Source organism: Gasterosteus aculeatus, chromosome 9, assembly GCF_964276395.1.
Source record: "Gasterosteus aculeatus chromosome 9, fGasAcu3.hap1.1, whole genome shotgun sequence".
Lineage (NCBI taxonomy): Eukaryota > Metazoa > Chordata > Actinopteri > Perciformes > Gasterosteidae > Gasterosteus > Gasterosteus aculeatus.
In genome coordinates, this window is record NC_135696.1 from 6764902 (window position 1) to 6783859 (window position 18958).

Consider the following 18958-nt stretch of genomic DNA (forward strand, 5'->3'; position numbering starts at 1 on the left):
TTATTGCACCCCACTGGCATTTTATTTATTTCTTGAAGGAAGAAGCCCCCCCCTCCCCCATGCAGAAAAAAAGCGTTATTCAACAAGCGTAATTATAAACCTTGTAAGCTTAAAAATGTGTTGTTTTCAATATCACTTAACACGACAGTTGGCCACGGTTCACTGGCTCCTGTTCCCGGCTGCACTGTACGGTCCGTGCGCTCCTGGTGCCCTGTCGCTTGTGGTCCATCACCGGGCCGCGCTCTCCCGGTCGGGGGCCGTGATAATGAGCTGCTCCTCCTCCTCCTTTTGGGGGGATTTACCCCAGGGCGCACTGACCACTGGACGCACCGAGGAGGCTCAGAGGAATTACTGCCACGCAGCCGAGCGAGCCTGGAGTAGACCAAGCTGACGCCGGGGGGATATCAGAGTTATTATCAGAGCTCTTAGCAAGATAAATACATAAAACTCCACTGGTGAGCACGGAAAAGACCGTATATGATGAGTGAAAATGGGAATTCACTTCTGCGGTGGGGCCAATCACGCACAGAGAGGTGTTGAGCAAATGGCACAGTCATAAAGGAGAGACGCTGGAAGAGGTAAGGAGACGTAATCTTTGTATTGTAGTCTGTAAATATTCTATCTGTGAATCAAACGACTGACCGGTCTGAGTTGCATAGTTTGAGCATTGAGCTCCTTGTTACGTGAGCATGCTTCTTTCTTGTTGCAGGTGTGACCCCCCACTCCCCCCCAGGGAGGATTGTTTCTTTTTATTGAGGACCTATAATCTGACCGTCACCAATGACTGTCACCTACACAGCTAGAGTCGCAAACGCCCGTTTCTGCGGCTTCTCCAAGCTGCTTCTGGCCTGGAGAGGCAGCATCTACAAGGTTTTATATAAAGAGTTCCTGGCTTTTTTTGCCATGTACGCCGCCATCAGCATCACATACAGGTGAGACGGAGACCAGAGCTTCCTGAACCACTGCCGGCTCCTTTGTGGACGCTTTGCTTTACAAACTGCATCACTGTCTTTCAGATTTCTCCTCTTTGATGATCAGAAGAGGTATTTTGAAAAGCTGGCAATTTATTGCAACCACTATGCCAGTCTCATCCCCATGTCCTTTGTACTGGGTAAGAGAACCTTTCTCTTTCTTTTCCCACGCAGGAAAAAACACAATTTACAGCATTTTTTCAGAAAGGATTGCACTTCATCACGTTTACAGACTCCCCCATACATTTTTCAGTTCTTATTGTTTATAATCTGATATTGTTTAACCTGTCCGTGTTTTATATCTGTTTTAATGTTTCTTGTTTATTTGTAGAAAGAAACTAACTCCAGTATGGGGAGGGCAAAGGATAAACCGTCAAATTCCAGCTGATTTGTGAATCAGCTAAAATACTTTACAGCCTGTGTATAATTAAATGACACACATTGGCTCTTTCCGTTGAGATCAATAGCAGAAATGACAGTAAAGCCTAATATTTAATTAATTAATGAATTAATTTAGCTTGGGGGCCCCAGAGGCCACTAAAAGGGCTGTTCGTGATAGAAAATGTGGTCTGTTGGCCGCCTCAGTGTGTCTGTTCTCCCCGGCTGTCTGCAGGTTTCTATGTGACCCTGGTGGTGAACCGGTGGTGGAGCCAGTACACCAGCATCCCGCTCCCCGACCGGCTCATGTGCGTCCTGTCGGGGGGCCTCCAAGGGACCGACGAGCGCGGCCGCCTGCTGAGACGGACCATGATGCGTTACGCCAGTCTGTCGGCCCTGCTCATCCTCCGCTCCGTCAGCACGGCCGTATTCAAGCGCTTCCCCACCATGGACCACGTGGTGGAGGCGGGTGAGTGGCTACTAGGACAGGTGGGGTGGCGGTGATGGGGGCCATGCGGCCCGTCTGTAGCACCCACTGGGAGTCTGCAATGACTGATCTATTTACAGTCATCCTAAGAGGTTTTAAATAAATAAATGATGCTCCTCTTCAGCAGACGCAGAAGGCCGTGACAAAGCGTCACTATTTGACATCGAGGGGGAATTAGGCCGGGGCAGTGTTGTGGACGGAGAGATGTGATCAGTCACACTCACGTCATCTGAGTGTGTTGTTGACTCTCCAGTAGATCCTCCAAATCAGTGGACGGGAGAACGCACAAGGACAGGCTTGATATACATGTGTGATAGAGATTTAATTCTCAGGAGACGATGGTGCAGCCGTCCTCTGCTTACGGTTTCCTAAATGAACCCTAACCATGATGTCCTCGGTATTGGATTGACACTGTGTGACTAACAGTTGAAAGCAAGACGTCAACAGTTATAAGAGACATATTTCAACAAGCTATTTTCTCACTGAAAAAGCTTTAATTTTTTTTTTTGTAGAACCGCAAATTTGTTTTCACCTACCATAAAAAAATAATTAATTGGAGATTAGAATCCAGTCAGAAGGGGAAAATGTACTTGAATATTGAACTCAAGCAGAAGAGTACAAGTTGCTGCGTTACATGTCTGTTAAATTAATGACTTCGTTTTTAACTTCTAAACAAGCGGAACAACACAGGCCAACCAAAAGATGGTTTCTCTGCTTTCTGTGCATTCAACCAATTATGACTTGTAGTTGATTTATGTAAATGTGGCTACATTCCTTAGCATCACAAGAATTAACCAGAAAACAAAGCAAAACTCAGAAAATTGTTGTACTAAAAACCCCAAACAATAACTACAACGAGCTGCGGACATGATGACGCCACATAGAATCAATGTACTTGAACAGTCAAGTACATTGGAGACCTTCATCGCTGACCTCCAGTGACCACACACATTTTAAAGTGTCCCCTCTGCACACGGAGCTCTGCCCTCACGTGACCGCGACCACACCTGCAGCTTCTGTCTGCAGTTTGGGTTGAGTTCTCACACCGATTATCACGACTCTCATCTCTCGTTGAGCTGATTTTGTACGTTTTTCTGTTCACGCAGGATTCATGTCGAGGGAGGAGCGAAAGAAGTTTGAGTGTCTTCACTCTCCATACAATAAATACTGGATCCCGTGTGTTTGGTTCACCAACCTGGCGGCTTTGGCGCGCTGCGAGGGCAGAATCAAAGACGACCACACACTCAAACTGCTGCTACAGGTCCGGCATCATAAACCAGTATCATGAACACGCAAACACACGAGGATTCGTACAGACGGGGGGTTTTCACAAAGGCCGCTTGGATGAATTCTGTTAAGTGACCTAAACGATTCTCTGAATTTGTGTACAGGAGCTGAATGCGTTCAGAGGGAAGTGCAGCATGCTGTTCCATTATGACATGATCAGCGTTCCCCTCGTCTACACTCAGGTATGAGATCAGGAGCTGCTGTGCTTCAAACCTCACTTCATACTCACATCTGTAACTGAACTCTGAATTTCATACATTCATTCGTTTTATTTTCTACATTGGTACTGAAACTTGAACTGAACAGGCAATAGATTCTTTGTGACATGCACATTGCCTCCGTCCACAATTAATATTAAAGTATTTAATAGTACAATGGATGAAGCTACCGGTTAAACAGTTTGAAACATCCTGTGGCTTCCGGTTTACTTTCTTAGTTAAACAGCAGTTGGGTTGATAATACAACAGCTCCCATCGGCGTTAGTTACAATCTCTTGGAAAAGATTCAAGCCAAAAGTACAGCATACATCAGTCCAATAGTTTTTTAATTCAAACATTGTGGGGAAAATTATATTTTGTGCGACAATGCTTTATACTTTGTTAGTGGTGAATTCAAAACCTTTTTTACAGACTAATTTAAACTAGTTCTAAGAAGAATAAATACAGGTCCATCTGGCCTTGTGGTGTTTATGGGTGTAACTGATGGAGGACAACGAAGAATGGTCAGTTAAATTGTCCCAGTTAAGAGCCAGTTTGCACAACACCCAGGACAAGGTTATTAGTGGCAGGACAAACGGCGAGGAAGGTTTTATTGCAGATTACGGAAACTTATATTTAACTCCTATAAGTCAGATGTAGAAAGTAATCTCCATTAAATGACTATCGTTCACTTTAATCATTCTTTCCTTATTTCTTACATGTCACATTTTATAATGATGTCATTATCAATTGGTGTACAAAGATAATTCATTGTCCTTGTGAGCAGAAACGTTGGCGCATTCTTGTAGTGTCTTCTAAAAAATGTGCATCAAGACCAGGGGTCTCAAACTCAAATCAGCTGCGGGCTAGATGCAGCCCACTTCAACCGAACGCGGGCCAGACTAGCGTCCGAACGGCATGGTCGACAATAACACAACTTAACACTCACTTTCAAAAGCAGTCATTGAACCCCACCCTGGGGGATCGGTCCGAATGAGACTACAACACTAGTCCTCCTTTAACTCAGCGGGGGAGACCTAAGGTCATGTGACCGTGGAATTCCTTTATAGCCAAACGTGAAGTTACGTGAATCGAAGCTGCGTAGTAATGGACGGAGACGCTCGTCGGTGACGTCAGATGCTTCATGTGTTGTTAGTGTGAGTCGTAAAGGAAAACTTTATTAAACGAGCGATGCTAACGGTTAGTCACATGATCACCTGCGCGAAAGAGGGCAGGAAACTGAATTTCACCCTCCTGCTCTCTGCACCTCGGCCGACACACACGACCCGCCCCCCATGTCAGTCAAATGCATGCCACGTTCACTGGACAAGCCCACAGTAGGAAACCAGAACATCATAACATGTCCCACACAGCAGCTGACAGTGGGGTTACAGTATAAAACTTGCGGGCCGCACTAGCATTACACTTTCATATTAAGGATGGGGCCACAAAATATCGTCCCGAGGGCCGCAATTGGCCCGCGGGCCGCGAGTTTGAGACCCCTGATCAAGAGGAATGTAACTAGTAGCAACAAAACAAAAATAAAACAAAAGGGAAACATTATCCATTAACCTCAACTGAGAAACAATACACAAATATGACCATGCATCTTTCCCAAAGGTGGTGACTTTGGCCGTATACAGTTTTTTCCTGGTGTGTCTGATTGGTCGTCAGTTCCTGGACCCCAATCAAGGCTATCCAGGTCATGACCTTGACCTCTACGTGCCCATCTTCACCCTGCTGCAGTTCTTCTTTTATGCTGGCTGGCTCAAGGTCAGAGAGCGGACCACACGTCATCTGTTGGGATACCGGAGCACGATACAAAGAAGAAAGCGATGGTTCATGTCGTCAGCTGTTTGCATTTCCTGTCTCCTGAAGGTTGCAGAGCAGCTGATCAACCCTTTTGGAGAAGACGATGATGACTTTGAGACCAACTGGCTAATAGACAGAAATTTTCAGGTTTCTCAATGCTAAATTTGTCTCTTCTTTATTTTTAGCTTCTTCGGCACAATATTTTAGCCATAATCTTTATGTCTTTATTTAGCACTAACCTTCTTTTTGGCTTATAATCCCACACGCGATAGATGCTAAATTTACCATTTGAGCTTTACTGCCTTTCTTTAAGATCAATATAACTAACTGATTTATCCTAAAATGAGCTTTAACGTCAATACTTTGACTGCGTGTGTCTCTCTGTGATTCGCTCTGCAGGTGTCCATGATGGCGGTGGACGAGATGTACGGGGATCTGCCGATGATGGAGAGAGATCGATACTGGAATGACTCCAACCCCAGGCCCCCATACACCGCCGCCACTCTCTTTGTCCTCCGCAGACCCTCCTTCCAGGGGTCCACTTTCGACATGGCGTGAGTCTCCCGCTCGGTCTACGTGTGCTCCACCTGTGACTGTGGTACTTTCAGTTTGAATCGCCCGCTGGGTGGGAAAGTTTGGGTGATGAAAGTGAAAGTATTCTGCGCGAAGTAGTGTGAAACAATCTGTGCTGAAAAGGTCAAAAATGTCCAAACCCAACCGCTGTAATATGTTTTCTGGAAATCAAGAGGTGAATTACCGTGACTTGTCTTGACAGGATCCCTAAAGAGGAGATGCACTTCCAGCCCCTGGAGGACATTGCTGAGAACCTGGAGGAGTCGGGCAGTCACCACCCCAACATGGCCCTCTTCAACCGCCTGCTCAAAGTAGCCCCTTCCCCCACCGGCTTCATGGGAGGGGCCCTTCGCCGCACCTCAGCACAGCTCCAGAGGCTTCGCCACTCTCCCAGCATTGACCAATGCACCAGCGAGGATGAGGATGATGAAAGTGGTAAAATAGGCAAAGCTGGGTCTCTGCCTTCAGGCCTGGGGCAGGAAACCCAGAGCACAGTGTGCAGTTTTAGGGAGGAGAAGGGCGCTAGGACACCTCTGCTGGATGTTCACTTTGGGGCGAAGCGGCAGGAGAGGCGGGGAGGGCCCCCTCCTGCCTCTGAGAAGAAGGGAATGAGAGCAGTGGACGAGAAGAATGAGGAAGTGTGGCAGATCAGAGAAGAAAGAGGGGAACTGGAGGTTTCAAGGGGGGAGGCCCAAGCTCCTGCGTCGCTGTGTCCTCCTTCTCCCCTGTCCTCAAGCGAGACGTCCACCCAGTCAGCCTCTGCCATTCCCTTCCCGTCCCGTCACCCCTCTGCCTTCCTGTTTCACCCAAATGCCCACTCCGCTCTGGAGCACTGCAGCTCCCAGCCGGCCATCAACCGGGACAGAGCCGTGCCCGCCATTCCCAAACCTCCCTGCAGTGGAAACAAAATGTCGTTCCTCGCTGTGCCGTCTCACGATGAGCCTCAGCGCTTTCGCAGCGTGAGCATGGGCTCAGAGCTCACGGGGGCGTGGATAGAAAACTGAGCTGCCGCTTTTAAGGGTGGACACTGATGTTGTCTGAACGTCATGTGAACTGTAAGTTTCTGGGACTTGGGAAGAAGGTTTGTTTTTTAAGAGGCTATTGGGAACTTTAAATAAGCATTTTGGGAAAGATTTGTGATCCGACTACTACGTCGGTTTAAAGAAAAAAAATATACAAATTACTGCGTATATATTTTGGATAATTGTGCTAAACTTGACGTGATGAGTGCTTTGCACAAGGACTAGACATCCCTAGTAGTTCAGAATGATCCACCAAGCCATCATCATCATCATCATCAACCCTGAGACAGATCATTGGAAGTGCCAAGTGGCAGTTATCTTAATAATTGAACTGGGTCTCTGCCTTCAGGCATTGGTTCTTGCTTTTGAGTTTTTTTCAAATAGTTGCTACTGTACGGTGAGACAGCTGTGGAGTTGTTTACAGCGATGTTTGGCGCACCTAAGCTGGATATTTCCCACCACTTTCAGTTTTTGTGCTAAGCTCGGCTAAACCTGCTAAACCTGTCAGGGCCAAATGTGAACAGAGCAGATCAGGTTTGTGTTTAGTAAGTAAGAAGATATTCCTGGTTTTCCAGTTGTCTGCACATTATACTCGTCTACTTGCATTTTAGCATCTACCATGTTTGAAAGAATTGGTGATGAAACCTATTAGTATTAGTTTACTTTATTTTATTTTTTTAGTATTAAACAATGATTTGAATGCATTATCTGTTGTATAAGAAATATTAAATAAACAAATAAGATAACAATCATTTTACATTATTGACTAAATGAATAGTCATTGTTTTGCACTATTTCTGTATCTTACCTGAAAAAATAAATGTATATATATTATATAATAGGGAATGGAGCAGGAAATATGTATAAAACATAAAACCAGTGATTACTATTTATTTTTTCATGTGGAACAAACGATATCAGTCGAGAGTTCCAACATTGACCAGCAGGAGGTGACAGCAGCAAACCAAATAGAGCACAACAGTCATTCAATGAATTTACACACAATCACACCTTCTTCCACAATGCGTCCTGCCCATGAGTCGAGGGGGGCTTCTGCATTTCTTCCTGCGGAGGGAGGCTGCTACCTCTGCAGCAGCCGGGGGGAGACGGCCCTCCTGGCCTGGGTGGACTGCCTCTGCTTGGCCAGGAAAGACTGAGCCGGTCCTGGAGCCCTGAAGTCCTCACACAGAGCTGAGGGCTGCAAGAGGCAAACGCAAAGTCAGCTGTTAGTGTAGTTTACTATAATTTAGGCCTGTTAATCACACCGCACTGAGACCTGTTATCACGATAGCTGCTGCTACTACCACTACCACCACCACACCAGCAATTCAGCATTTAACACTTGCCTTAGGGCCATAACAGCTCTACGAGTACACAAAAAACATTTCCAAACACCTTATAAAATGTGCATTTGTAAAACAAGACCAGGCCTTTACATTGTAAGCTGCTTGCTTTCTTGTGAGAAGCCAGTGAAAGACGACATGAACAATGCACCTGCCAGAAGAAGCTTGTGGGTTTAAAGAAGATTTAACTTTACTCAGCATTTCACATCCTCCCCGTTGGTAAAGGTAGACTTACCAGTGAGTACAGGGGATTTGACCATAACATACAAAATTGTTGAGGAAAAAAGCCTGGCAAATTGTATTCAAAAACATACCTTTAGTTTGTTCTCAACGCAACCACTTGTGGATATTTACTTTTGATAAACAGCACCTCATTCAGATCGGTTGAAAGTCTCTAGCGACACATCTGTATAGATTTATTTTCCCTGTGAACTCACCATGCTTTGCCAGGCAGCCAGGATCCGCTTCTCCTCTTTTTCCTGTCTTGACCTTGTGTCGTCATCATCCCCAGTGTCCTGTAGCAGTCACACTCTAAATGTTTTAACGAATTACAATGTGCACAATGTGATAAAATGCCCAACACAGCAAAAAAAGTAATAGAGTCTTGACATACACTGACCCACCTCTGGAGCAGCTGTCCTCATAGGATCGAATGGGCCGGCCTCTTCCTTGCTGGTCATTTTTTGAGAGATAATTGACCACTGACGAATGCAACCCGATAAGAGGAAAACAAATGTTAGCGTGACTGAATGACTTGTACACCAGCAGCCTCCTGACCTGCCCCGTCCGTCTGCAGCTCGCTGCTGCTCTTGGCTTTATTTTGCAACCGAGGCCCCGGTTTTGTTGTGCGGCTGACAGAACAATATGGAGAGGTGCTGCGGGCTTAAATGCTTTGGCTCCTCTCCACAGCCAAAGATGCCATCCTGCTGACTGGGGCAGATTCAACGGCCTGGAGATTAGAAGGTACTTACCATAACACAATGCAATCATCTACACAATGGATATGACATGAGTTGATATTGATTGCCTTAAGTTGGGCGGCATAGAATCATTTAAAGCAGACGCATCAATGAGCCGATGCGGCAGTTCAAAATGAATTATGGTGCTGATAAGAGAATACAAATTTCACGCTTTGATGTTTCTACAAACAAGTGCAGGTAATATATGACTGTTTTCAGTGACTCAGAAATGCTGTAGTTCCCCCGTTTATCACTTGACCAGCATCAAAGGCAATAACGGCATATTAAGATCAAGCAGGAGGGGATACGAGTGACCACCGGTGGCCAGTCCGCTGCCTCTCGATTTCCTGTGTCAGTCTAAAGTCAGTCTTCACAAAAGTGAACCCATTCCAGTGTTTGTGCTTTAGGGGAAACGGAGTTCGTTTCTGTCATTAAGTGTGAAAAACGCAAGTGTGGGGGAGGATTTCAAAGAAGTGCTTGAGTGTGAGTTTCTCTGGAACCAGGAGTAGACGGGCTTACTGACACTGTCTAAATTAAGACGGAAATCTACTCTGATAACAAACAATCTGGCCATAAACTTTCAGTTTGTGGGATTCTGTGGAGAGAAAAAAAAGCCTAGCTGAAACGAAAAGTGAAAGAAAAAACAACAAGCTCTAAAGCCTCATGCAATCTGACCTCATGTGAGAACTACGAATGTTTACCGTGTATTGACAGAGATGCAGGCCACAAGAGACGCACGAGGCACTGCGGATTCCTGTTAACTGCAAGACGGGGCCGGAACATCTGCTGTGAAAGCTTCCTCCTTTCTGAGACGCTGTCTGGTCGATAGTTTCCTGAAGAGTTCTGCTTCATCCTAATCAGTTTCCTCGCATCAACTCATCTCATGGAGAAAACTCGTTGAAGTATAGAAAGAAAAATGATCTTCAGGTTTTATTTGTGTAGTTTCGACCATCCATTTTATTGTTATTATAGCAAATTCTGAGACCTGGGAAATAGGTAAAACGGGGAGAGACACACACAAGCGGTTCATCAGATCATGTAAACCGATTTATTTTGATGTAAGTCTTGATGTCAGTGTGCATAACAGAAATGTCAGTAATTACCTTTAATTGTGCAGTGAAACTGTGTGGGTATAAATCTGCTGGGAGTGAGGTAGATCAAAGTTTATCCAGGAAGTTGGACTTTAAACTGTGGTGGAGGCCAACAGAGTTCATTTCACTGTGCTTCCATGTTTTAAGAGACAGAACCGGGAGGTTTCCATCTGACGGTTTCTCACATACCCAGCGCTGACTTTTCACTGACGTCACAGAAAGTTTAGCTTTCAACTTAACGCATATATTCTTATCATTACCCACGTAAAAAACTTTCCCTTTAAAAGCGACATTTAGCCTGTATGAAGTCACTGATGGCTGATAAATGATCCAATTGATACTACGTAAATACTGGATGACCACATAACACCAACATATGGATAGACCTTAAAATGGAAAGCAACATAGACAAAACAATAGAAAAATGTACATCTTTCTTAATTAAAAAAAACAAACTTACATTTCCGAAAACTCCTACTCCGATAAAAAAAAGATAAACTCCCACACACAGTTATACCAGTTCAAATAAACACACACTCAGCCTCAAAATAAAGTCATTAATGTGACCACTGCGATATTTATTTTGACTTGTTTGCTGAGTGAAGTACGCACTGGCGCACAGCCAACGCGCTCTTTAACTGGGTAAACACACGTGACTCCACTCGGTATTTATTGTACCAACTCTGACCCTGTACTCTCACACACTCCTTCTTGTGTGTGTCTGTGTCTGCTCCTGTGTGTGCGTTTCAGGCACTCCCTGTCTTACACACCCAGCTTCACAGGAAGGACTCTCTGTGCACGAGGACCTGTCTGCCTGGTTCTGTGTGAGTGTGTGTGTGCGTGTATCATTGTGTCTATCAGCGCTGTTGGATACATGCCGGTTCTCTCTCTGCTTAGCAGTAACATACAGTATCTTTATGGCTCGCTGCTGTTCTGACTTTGTTTAAACAAGACCACTTTATCAGTATTGTCTGAGCCAAAATGAATGAACTGTGTGTTAATGGTCTGTCTGACAGTGTTTCCAGATGGATGGCAGAAAAGAAAGGCTTGTGTGTGTGCGTGTGTGTCTACAATGATGTGTAAAGCACCCAATGGTTAACATATTCAATCTGTATCGACGGGACATTTTCCAGTTTGGGAAATTAAATTAACTGAATGTTAAATGAGAAGATTGAGGCCAATCTCATGTTCTAGTGATAAATATAAAGCTAGCAAAAGCATTATCCAGGCCAGCTTAGCACAACGGCTGGAAACAGCTGGCTGGCTCTGTACAAATGAAGCATATCTGATGCCTGCTCCTTCGGATATAACATCTTCAATCAAAATTGAGAATAAAAACAACCCTGCGTGGTTTTACAGTGAGTCTGGCTATTTTTCTGTAAGTATCTATAGTCTTATTGTTACTTTGACTTTGCCAGGTAACCAGGACATAAGCCAACAAATGGTGGCTGCAAAAAACTAACAAATACTTTACACCTATATAGGTGTGTGTGTGTGTATATGCATATACCAAATATTTTTATCACTATTATCACTATTTTTTTCCACTAGATGTTGTTAAATGTTACACAGGGAAATGTTCTTTAATGTTCTTCCCCCCTACATTTTACTTTCATTCCCCTTGAAAATCTCAGTTCTTCTTTCTTCACGAATGAAAAGTATTTGCATTTTGTGGACATATACAAGTATTTCCTGGTCTACATGTATGTGGCTATATATATATTTATTAGAGACCTGGATTAAAAGTAACTGTGTTTGACTCCTGAATCATCAGAAAAATATTTGTACATTTAAAGACGGCTCCGCTCACCGTGTCTGCTCTTTACTCTGCTGGCATTAACTCACAGATATATCATTTTAAACCAAGTTATATTTACCAATAACAATGTTCTCAGAAGTGCATCCAAAGGATATTATTTTTTTGAAATCTAATTAAACTGGTTCATGGTCTAACGGGAGATGTGTTTTTGGCAGGGGATGAGCCGGGGGCGGAGGTGAAGAGCCTTTGATGTCAGCAAGCTTAAAACCCCCCTACACACAGTCTGTTCATTGCAGAAACACTGCGTAAGTGTCTGATTTGTCAAAACAGTGTTTGCACCTGGGTGTCACAGGCCAGCAGACATGTTGCTCACGGACTCGCGGCTTCCTCTGCCGGACACACCGCTGTTTTTGTCTGGGCTGCGGAGGCCGGCTGCAGCAAAACATGTTTTCCCTGCTGGGATCTGAAAAGTGTGTGGATGAGGTCTCCACAGTGAGGCTGCAGGTCATTATCTAAGTCAACCCGAGGATGTTATTATTTCTGAGTGTAAGGTGAAGCTGCCTTAAGGTACGAGGGATTTCTACACCGTGACCGTGATTTGAAAAAGGATGACTTTCTTCTGATATATGGATCAGCTGTTGCATTGAAGGACCATTGGTTTAGGTCGGCTGAATCAGTGGTATTCTTCCTCTGCAGCGTCCAGAGTTCCAACCTGGCTGCCGATCTCTGATTCGTTCGTCTAATTTAAATGAAGTGGAATATAAAGCCAAAGCTATGTCAGTACATTTAAAAAAGGTTGAAATTCTGACATATGAGAGCATTGAATAAAATAAAAAAAGGGTCACACTTTTATTCCCATCTCGTGTCACGCATTAATGCATTTGTATTTTAATATTCCACCTGTTTATTCCTGCATCATTTGAAGCAGTGACATGTAAAACACAGCTCCGTAGAGAAGAACGTATTGAGAAATCCAACAGCTGCAGTTACACATCTGCAGCGAGAACAGATGGAGAGGGGAGGAGGGCGCGTGGGACAGCAAACAAGTGTACTCCAGGGCTGCAACGATGGGCTGAGGGGTGACTAGTTAAGGGCCGACTCCCCACCCTGCGCTCTCCTCCTCCTCCGCCTCCGCCTTGCCCGCTCCCACGTCACCCCCAGGCTGCCTGATGGATGCTGACAGTAACGGCTGTCCTCCGTCCCCCAACCCATCCCTCCTCCTCCACCCCCTCCTCCCCTCTCCTCCACTATGCCCGTTCAGCGGTGACCACGGTGGCCTCTCTTTGGAAGTTGCCATCCTGCAGTTCAGCCTGCAGCTTCTTCAGGGGGGAGTGGGGGGGGGGGCAAAGTGTCCAAGCCGGGCTGTCAAAAGCACATCCGGGATGCGATCCGCCACCCGTCCACGGCTGTTACTTGGAAAAGTTGTGTTTCTCAATGCTACGGGCTAATCGCTGCATGTCTCTGAAAAAAGGAGAACTTGTTCTTGCATCGCAAGTATCCATGTGTGACTCGTGACTCAACTGAAATGAAGCGGGAGAAAGATATTTGGGTTGAGTCAGTTTGACACCTGAGTGACGCTAAGACACCGATTGCACACAAGTAACGATCACCACATGGCAATCACTTTTCTTACACAAGGGTGTGGCATTCTCAATCCCCACCACACACACACACACACACGCACACGCACACACGCACGCATACACTCCTTCCCGTATCCTGTTGTGCAATTTCATAAACTACATGTGAAGGTTGAACTGGGTGGAAGATGACAGATAATCAGCACAGGAGCTGATGTGGAAATGAAACACTCACACACAGAAACGCGCACACACACACACACTCCGCACTGACGTGGGTCAGTAATGATGAAGTAAACTTTATGAAATAGCCGATGGAAGGGGAGAAAGTGGAGAATGTCATCCTTTGGTGGGGACATGTTTTATTCATGCTGTCAGCGGAGACGTTGGTGAAGTCACGGCCGTGTAAGTAACAGCGTGCGTCACATGAATCAACAGCAATGATGACCTCATTTTTACCACAAAACTCACTCCACACTCTTTGAGCAGCTCCAGATGCATGAGCGTTCACACACACGCACCTTAAACATATGACTTCCTGTCTGGCTTAGGTGAGCGGATTAATACCACTGTGATGTGTGTACAGTCAAGGTTAGCGCAAAGTGCACTGTTCACTCTGACACTTTCATTTTCTGCTGTTTCTCTTAAATGTTTAAATGTTTATTTCAGTGTTTTAAGTTTGCAAGCATGAATATGATCCTGCATGTTCTGACTTGCACTTCCTTACTTGCATGTTGACTTTTGAAGGGGGGTGGAATAGATATAATAATGTGGATAATATGGTGTCCACTCCTTCGATTGTTCGAGCCCGTGCGTGTGCTGTACATTTTGGGTGTGGTAAAACACAGACATGTTTAGTTTAATGTCCACTCATGATAAGACGTTAACAAATGCGCTCATGCACAACACGGTGGGCATTATGCATGAAGCTACCACTGGCACCCGGTTAGCTTTGATTAGCATGAAGACATTAGCCTAGCTCTGTCCAAACGTAAAACAAAACCAGTCACAATATCTACATATTAACCCAGAAATAGTGCATGTCAAGTACATGTTATGCCACTGATAAAATAATTACACCCTAATAAGTACACACTTTAAAAGGGAATATTCAGACATAGGAACTGGAACGTGAAAAAAAAATACAATGTTGGTAAATAAAACGGGAATTACATGTTTTTCTAAATATTCAATACCAGTCAAAGGTACATTCAAAAAAGTGTAAAATGTATGGACTAAAAATCATGGGTTGATTAGAATGTATAGTTTATTTCAGAAGAAAATAAACAAAGAATGCTAATATTCAAGTAAAGTACCAGCACTTTACAGTATGTTACTTGAGTGAATATTATTTTCCAGGATGACACGGTCATGTTCAAACAGATGTTTGTTTGTCTTTTCACATGCTGTCGTCTCAGAGCTCATGCAGGTGTTGTGCCTGGCGGCAAAGCCAAATACCCAAACAACTACCGTCACACCTGGCTGGAACCGCAGACAACCGCATGGTAACAAACTCTCATTCCCACACACACACACACGCACACACACACACACACACACAGGCATGAGTGCACATGGCAACACACGCTCACACACACACACACACACACACACTCTCTTGTTACCACTGAAGACAACTGAGACAAGTCATTCCCATTCTCAAAACACATACAGGCGGACAGACAGTGTCCAAAAACGTAATTTTCCCATGGCCTCAGAGTCACACAAAACCACATCCAATCAAATAATATAATACAGATGCGTCTGGTCTGCTTTGTGGTGAAGGCTATAAAAAAGTCGTCCCATTGAACACTTTTCCTTTTTGTCTTAAAAAAAAAATGTCTCCAAATCGTTCTGCTCATGTTCCTGAGATGCAGATGGGCAGGTTCTCTCTCGGGTCTTTGCCTCCGGGCAAACCTCAATCCTGGACGGGATGTCAATAATTTCCCGAGCCTTTATTTTCCGCCTCCCTTCGTGGCAGTTCTTGTCCTGTCTTGCTGCCTGTTGTTTTGCAGCTCAGGAGCTTTGAGAGGTGATCTCATCTGCGCCTCGCTCCTCAACCCCCCGCTCCCAAAACAACAGTGTATTTATCTGACCAAAATAGCCACCTCAGGCTGGAAAAACCCTAGTCAAGACAAACAGAAATAGGCCAAGAGTTTCCAAGGAAGCCAGTCTGGGCCGGAGGTGGTGCTTTTGAGTGACAACAGCCACGGGGCGGCATAACTAGACTCTGCACTTACTTCTCTAAGGTGATGGTTAGAGGCAGATATAATAAAATATCTTATTATTATTCAGCTACTGAAAAAATGATAAAAGTACAGGAGCGGTGGACACATTAACTTGAACATATAGTGTAGTGTACAAGCAACAAGAAAAAGACGTTTCTTTTTCATTTGGATTCTTACTGGTAAAGATCAAACCTATTAATTGTCATCATCAGTATTTTTGAAATCATGTGAAGAAATGCAGATAAAATAGTCCAGACCAGTTATTTGTCCTTAGTAAAATCCAAAATTTTAATCAAAAGTTCTTTTTACCTTGTACAACATAACACCCCCTTTTACTAACAAGGTCCGACTGTGCACTTCATAGTTAGATCGTATTTCTGTAATTAACTTCAAAAAAAAGAAAATGTTTTGAAAAGAAAGAAAAAAAAAATGTATTTTTGTACATTATTTATTTCACACTTCAAACCACGAGAGGCAGATCAATTTAAGTTTTTGGGACTGAGATGGTTGACAGGAAAACCTCAGGTTTTTCATTGATCGGGTTGTGGTTTAAACCTGTGTTTCACTGTTTTTGCTGAACGGAACATTTATTGTCGTCACTGTGAGGTTGTCTCAGCTTCCCGTCAAGAAACTGACGGAAACTAAAAAAAACGGTAATGTGTTGTTGTTACACGGTTTTTGATAATAAGGGAGTTTTATGGTGCTAGTAGCCACATTTACTCCCTTTGGAAAGAGCCGAGTTGGCTGTTTACACCTGTTTCAAGTCTTTATGCTGAGCCAAGTTTGCTCACTGGCTGTCCAATGTAGCTTCATTCAACCAACACAAGAACAGACAGGTATCATTTTCTGCAAGAAATCAAAATGTCAAACTTTTGCTTTTAAAGGGGCCACGTCGGAAATGGGTTTTGATTGTTTTCCAACATGCGGCTCATTGCTAACAGTACGTGCTAACAGTACTTGCAGCGTTGCAATTCCCTTCTCTGCTCAGGTAGACCTTTTCTAGTTTCTAGTGTCTTAACAGACACAGAAGCCACACTTTGGCCTGGTCTTTGGAACTCGCTCTCTCCAGACACCAGCGACTTAATACGGACTATCCGCTCCCACTTGAGACATTCACACAGACGCAACACAACATTCACGCAGACGGATAAACACTAACCCAAAGTCTGACCCTCCTTCTCCCCACCCGAAAGGGGAGGAGGGAGTGGGGGGAAGAAAAAAAAATGAAGAATTAAAAACACATTCCAGTTCCCGTAAAGCTGGGAGAAGGAGCGGTGAGTCACTGGAGCAGTTTGAAACTGGCCCTTTCTAGTTTGAGACACGATGTGTTTGAACGTCTACGCATGGAGCTTTTGACCTCCATGGGTCCTTCACGAATGTGGTGTATGCTGCCTTTCTTCATCGACCCCTCTGACTATTTGTTCAGAGCTACTAAAGTGACTCATTGATCAACTAGTCAAAAAGCGATCGGTCTCATCAACTGCAGGTCATATGCTCCTGCACACTTCTTTATCTACTGCTGTTAACACAGGTTCCCAAATGTCTTTGCATTGATTTTGTTAATCAACATAACATTGAAACATTTAACGCGCAACCACAAAATAAATACAATTAAATACAAAAGAGGTACAATCCCATCAAGTAAGCACCACATGTAATAAACCTCTACCGTGTTTTTCCCCCCAGACGATGCCAAGAAAGGATTTTACTGTGAAGTCAAACTGTAACACAACATGTGGTAATAAACCCTCCTTCTTTCTTTCTTTCTTTCTTTTCATCTTTCCACCTCCTCCCTTCCGTCCAGACAGAGGCCCCCCAAAACAGACTGAGACCCTGAAATGATGCTGGTTTTCCGGTTGATTCACCGGCAGCATCTTGAGTCACAGCCATTGGGTCCGACTCCAATCGCGCAGCTGCTGCCAGCTTAATGGACTCCAGCGAGGAATCGTCTATTTTATCTGTTCTCTTAATTCTCCTGCTGACGGGACCGACTCACATGCTGATGTTCAGGTGGACCCGCTATCATTGGAATCTGTTCAAGCTCAACGGGTGGCTTGATTAACGGAACATGGTTTAGACCAGCTGGCTCACGGCTTCTTCATTTCTGCTGTTTTTGTTGTTGTCATTTTTTTTGTCTTTTATTTCTTCAATTTACAATCCTTATTTTTTATTTGTATGCTAAAAGATAACCAAACCCTGGAGGGCCTCAACCCTCGAGCCAAGTGACGTCTACCGTCGGCTAATTTTGTGAAACCAGTGGAACATTATCAGGACATTCCTCTCCGTTCCCTGGAAGTACACATGACAACGTCTGCTGAATCGGCGTAAAGGATTGATGGTCTGGCACTAGCACTGTGCTTCCCCATACTGTGACACGAATGAATGGATGAATATCATTTAGGGGCCTGCTAGCTGGCTCATTCCGCCATGTTGTCATGCTACTATACGGAATATAAAAAGCACCAATGTGAAATGCTTGGCTTGGTCTACTTTACTTCAAGATGTAGACATTATACTTTTTTAATCGACATACTAATCGCCAGCACTAATGCTAATCACCCAACCCGACAGCGTATTTTTTAATCTGTTGCCCGTATATTTTGAATCCATAATTTTGAAACCCAAAGCCAATTTCTTCCTACTGAAGACATCTGTCAAACAGCTCAGGTCTATATATTTTCATTTTTATAAAATTGAAATGTAAAAGTCTATTTTTAGGGACTACTTTTAAGCAGCAAATTGATTTACATTTGATTTCCGGCGAGTAATTTAGAAAGACTGTGTGTATATATATATATATAACTATGCCAATGAGAGAGCATGTCACACATAAAGAGCAACAATGTGGCCTGTCGATGCATTTTTCGAGATCTGTGGAAAAATCAATTAATTTTGTGTGCTATTATTTACATTAGAAAAGGTGATGATAAAAGAAATTGAATAGTGTTTATAAAGAAAAGAAAAAGAAAAGAGGAGAGTAAAAGTGTTTTTTTAAATGTTGTGTTTTAAAGTCTGCTTACCGATCTGTGTGTTTTTTAAATGAGATAAACTAATCTAATCAGATGGAAAAACAAAACAACTACATAAATAACTTTAAAAAGACAAAACATATTTGTTAAACGATGTATGATGTATCCAGTTTTGGACACATTCATGGACTTGAGTCATCAGGGCAGAGTGTTCAGGTCTGGGCTGCTCCAAAAGACAAATGAACACACACACACACACACACACACACACACACACACACACACACATATGGATGTGAATA

At 43.9% G+C, this 18958-nt stretch overlaps 2 protein-coding genes and 1 long non-coding RNA gene across 6 annotated transcripts; 2 read left to right on the forward strand and 1 right to left on the reverse strand.

Moving 5' to 3' along the window:
* Window positions 1–341: 341 nt before the first annotated feature.
* Window positions 342–7563, forward strand: best2 (bestrophin 2). 2 transcript variants are annotated; one of them, XM_078080320.1, is made up of 10 exons: window positions 342–578; window positions 710–932; window positions 1017–1111; window positions 1585–1818; window positions 2943–3097; window positions 3228–3305; window positions 4941–5093; window positions 5199–5279; window positions 5532–5686; window positions 5908–7563. In XM_078080320.1, the coding sequence occupies exons 2-10, from the start codon at window positions 781–783 to the stop codon at window positions 6707–6709; spliced, it is 1905 nt and encodes a 634-aa protein (XP_077936446.1). In that variant the 5' UTR covers window positions 342–578; window positions 710–780; the 3' UTR covers window positions 6710–7563. The 2 variants fall into 2 exon arrangements, with proteins under 2 accessions (XP_077936446.1, XP_077936445.1); XM_078080319.1 differs by having other exon boundaries at window positions 351–578; window positions 4941–5279.
* Window positions 7564–7598: 35 nt separating this feature from the next.
* On the reverse strand, window positions 7599–9861 carry LOC120824826 (protein Hook homolog 2). Of its 2 annotated transcripts, XM_040185917.2 has the most exons (4): window positions 9731–9861; window positions 8694–8771; window positions 8508–8585; window positions 7599–7925 (listed from the first exon to the last, which is right to left on the reverse strand). In XM_040185917.2, exons 2-4 carry the CDS (start codon window positions 8748–8750, stop codon window positions 7809–7811), a joined length of 252 nt encoding a protein of 83 aa, XP_040041851.1. In that variant the 5' UTR covers window positions 8751–8771; window positions 9731–9861; the 3' UTR covers window positions 7599–7808. The 2 variants fall into 2 exon arrangements, with proteins under 2 accessions (XP_040041851.1, XP_077936449.1); XM_078080323.1 differs by lacking the exon at window positions 9731–9861 and having other exon boundaries at window positions 8694–8903.
* Window positions 9862–13688: 3827 nt separating this feature from the next.
* On the forward strand, window positions 13689–18657 carry LOC144383288 (uncharacterized). 2 transcript variants are annotated; one of them, XR_013450649.1, is made up of 3 exons: window positions 13689–13864; window positions 14878–14964; window positions 17496–18657. It is a non-coding gene; the product is annotated as an uncharacterized LOC144383288 (long non-coding RNA). The 2 variants fall into 2 exon arrangements; XR_013450648.1 differs by having other exon boundaries at window positions 13693–13864; window positions 17492–18657.
* Window positions 18658–18958: the final 301 nt, after the last annotated feature.

Excerpts from the sequence above, each read along its gene's own strand:
- LOC120824826 (XM_040185917.2), bottom strand. The coding sequence starts at position 8,750 with ATGACCAGCAAGGAAGAGGCCGGCCCATTCGATCCTATGAGGACAGCT. Across the intron at positions 8,586-8,693 it reads TGAGGACAGCTGCTCCAGAG|GACACTGGGGATGATGACGA; the intron begins GTGGGTCAGTGT and ends TGACTGCTACAG. Across the intron at positions 7,926-8,507 it reads TGGCTGCCTGGCAAAGCATG|CCCTCAGCTCTGTGTGAGGA; the intron begins GTGAGTTCACAG and ends TGCCTCTTGCAG.
- best2 (XM_078080319.1), top strand. The coding sequence starts at position 781 with ATGACTGTCACCTACACAGCTAGAGTCGCAAACGCCCGTTTCTGCGGC. Across the intron at positions 1,112-1,584 it reads CCCCATGTCCTTTGTACTGG|GTTTCTATGTGACCCTGGTG; the intron begins GTAAGAGAACCT and ends GGCTGTCTGCAG. Across the intron at positions 5,687-5,907 it reads GGGTCCACTTTCGACATGGC|GATCCCTAAAGAGGAGATGC; the intron begins GTGAGTCTCCCG and ends TTGTCTTGACAG.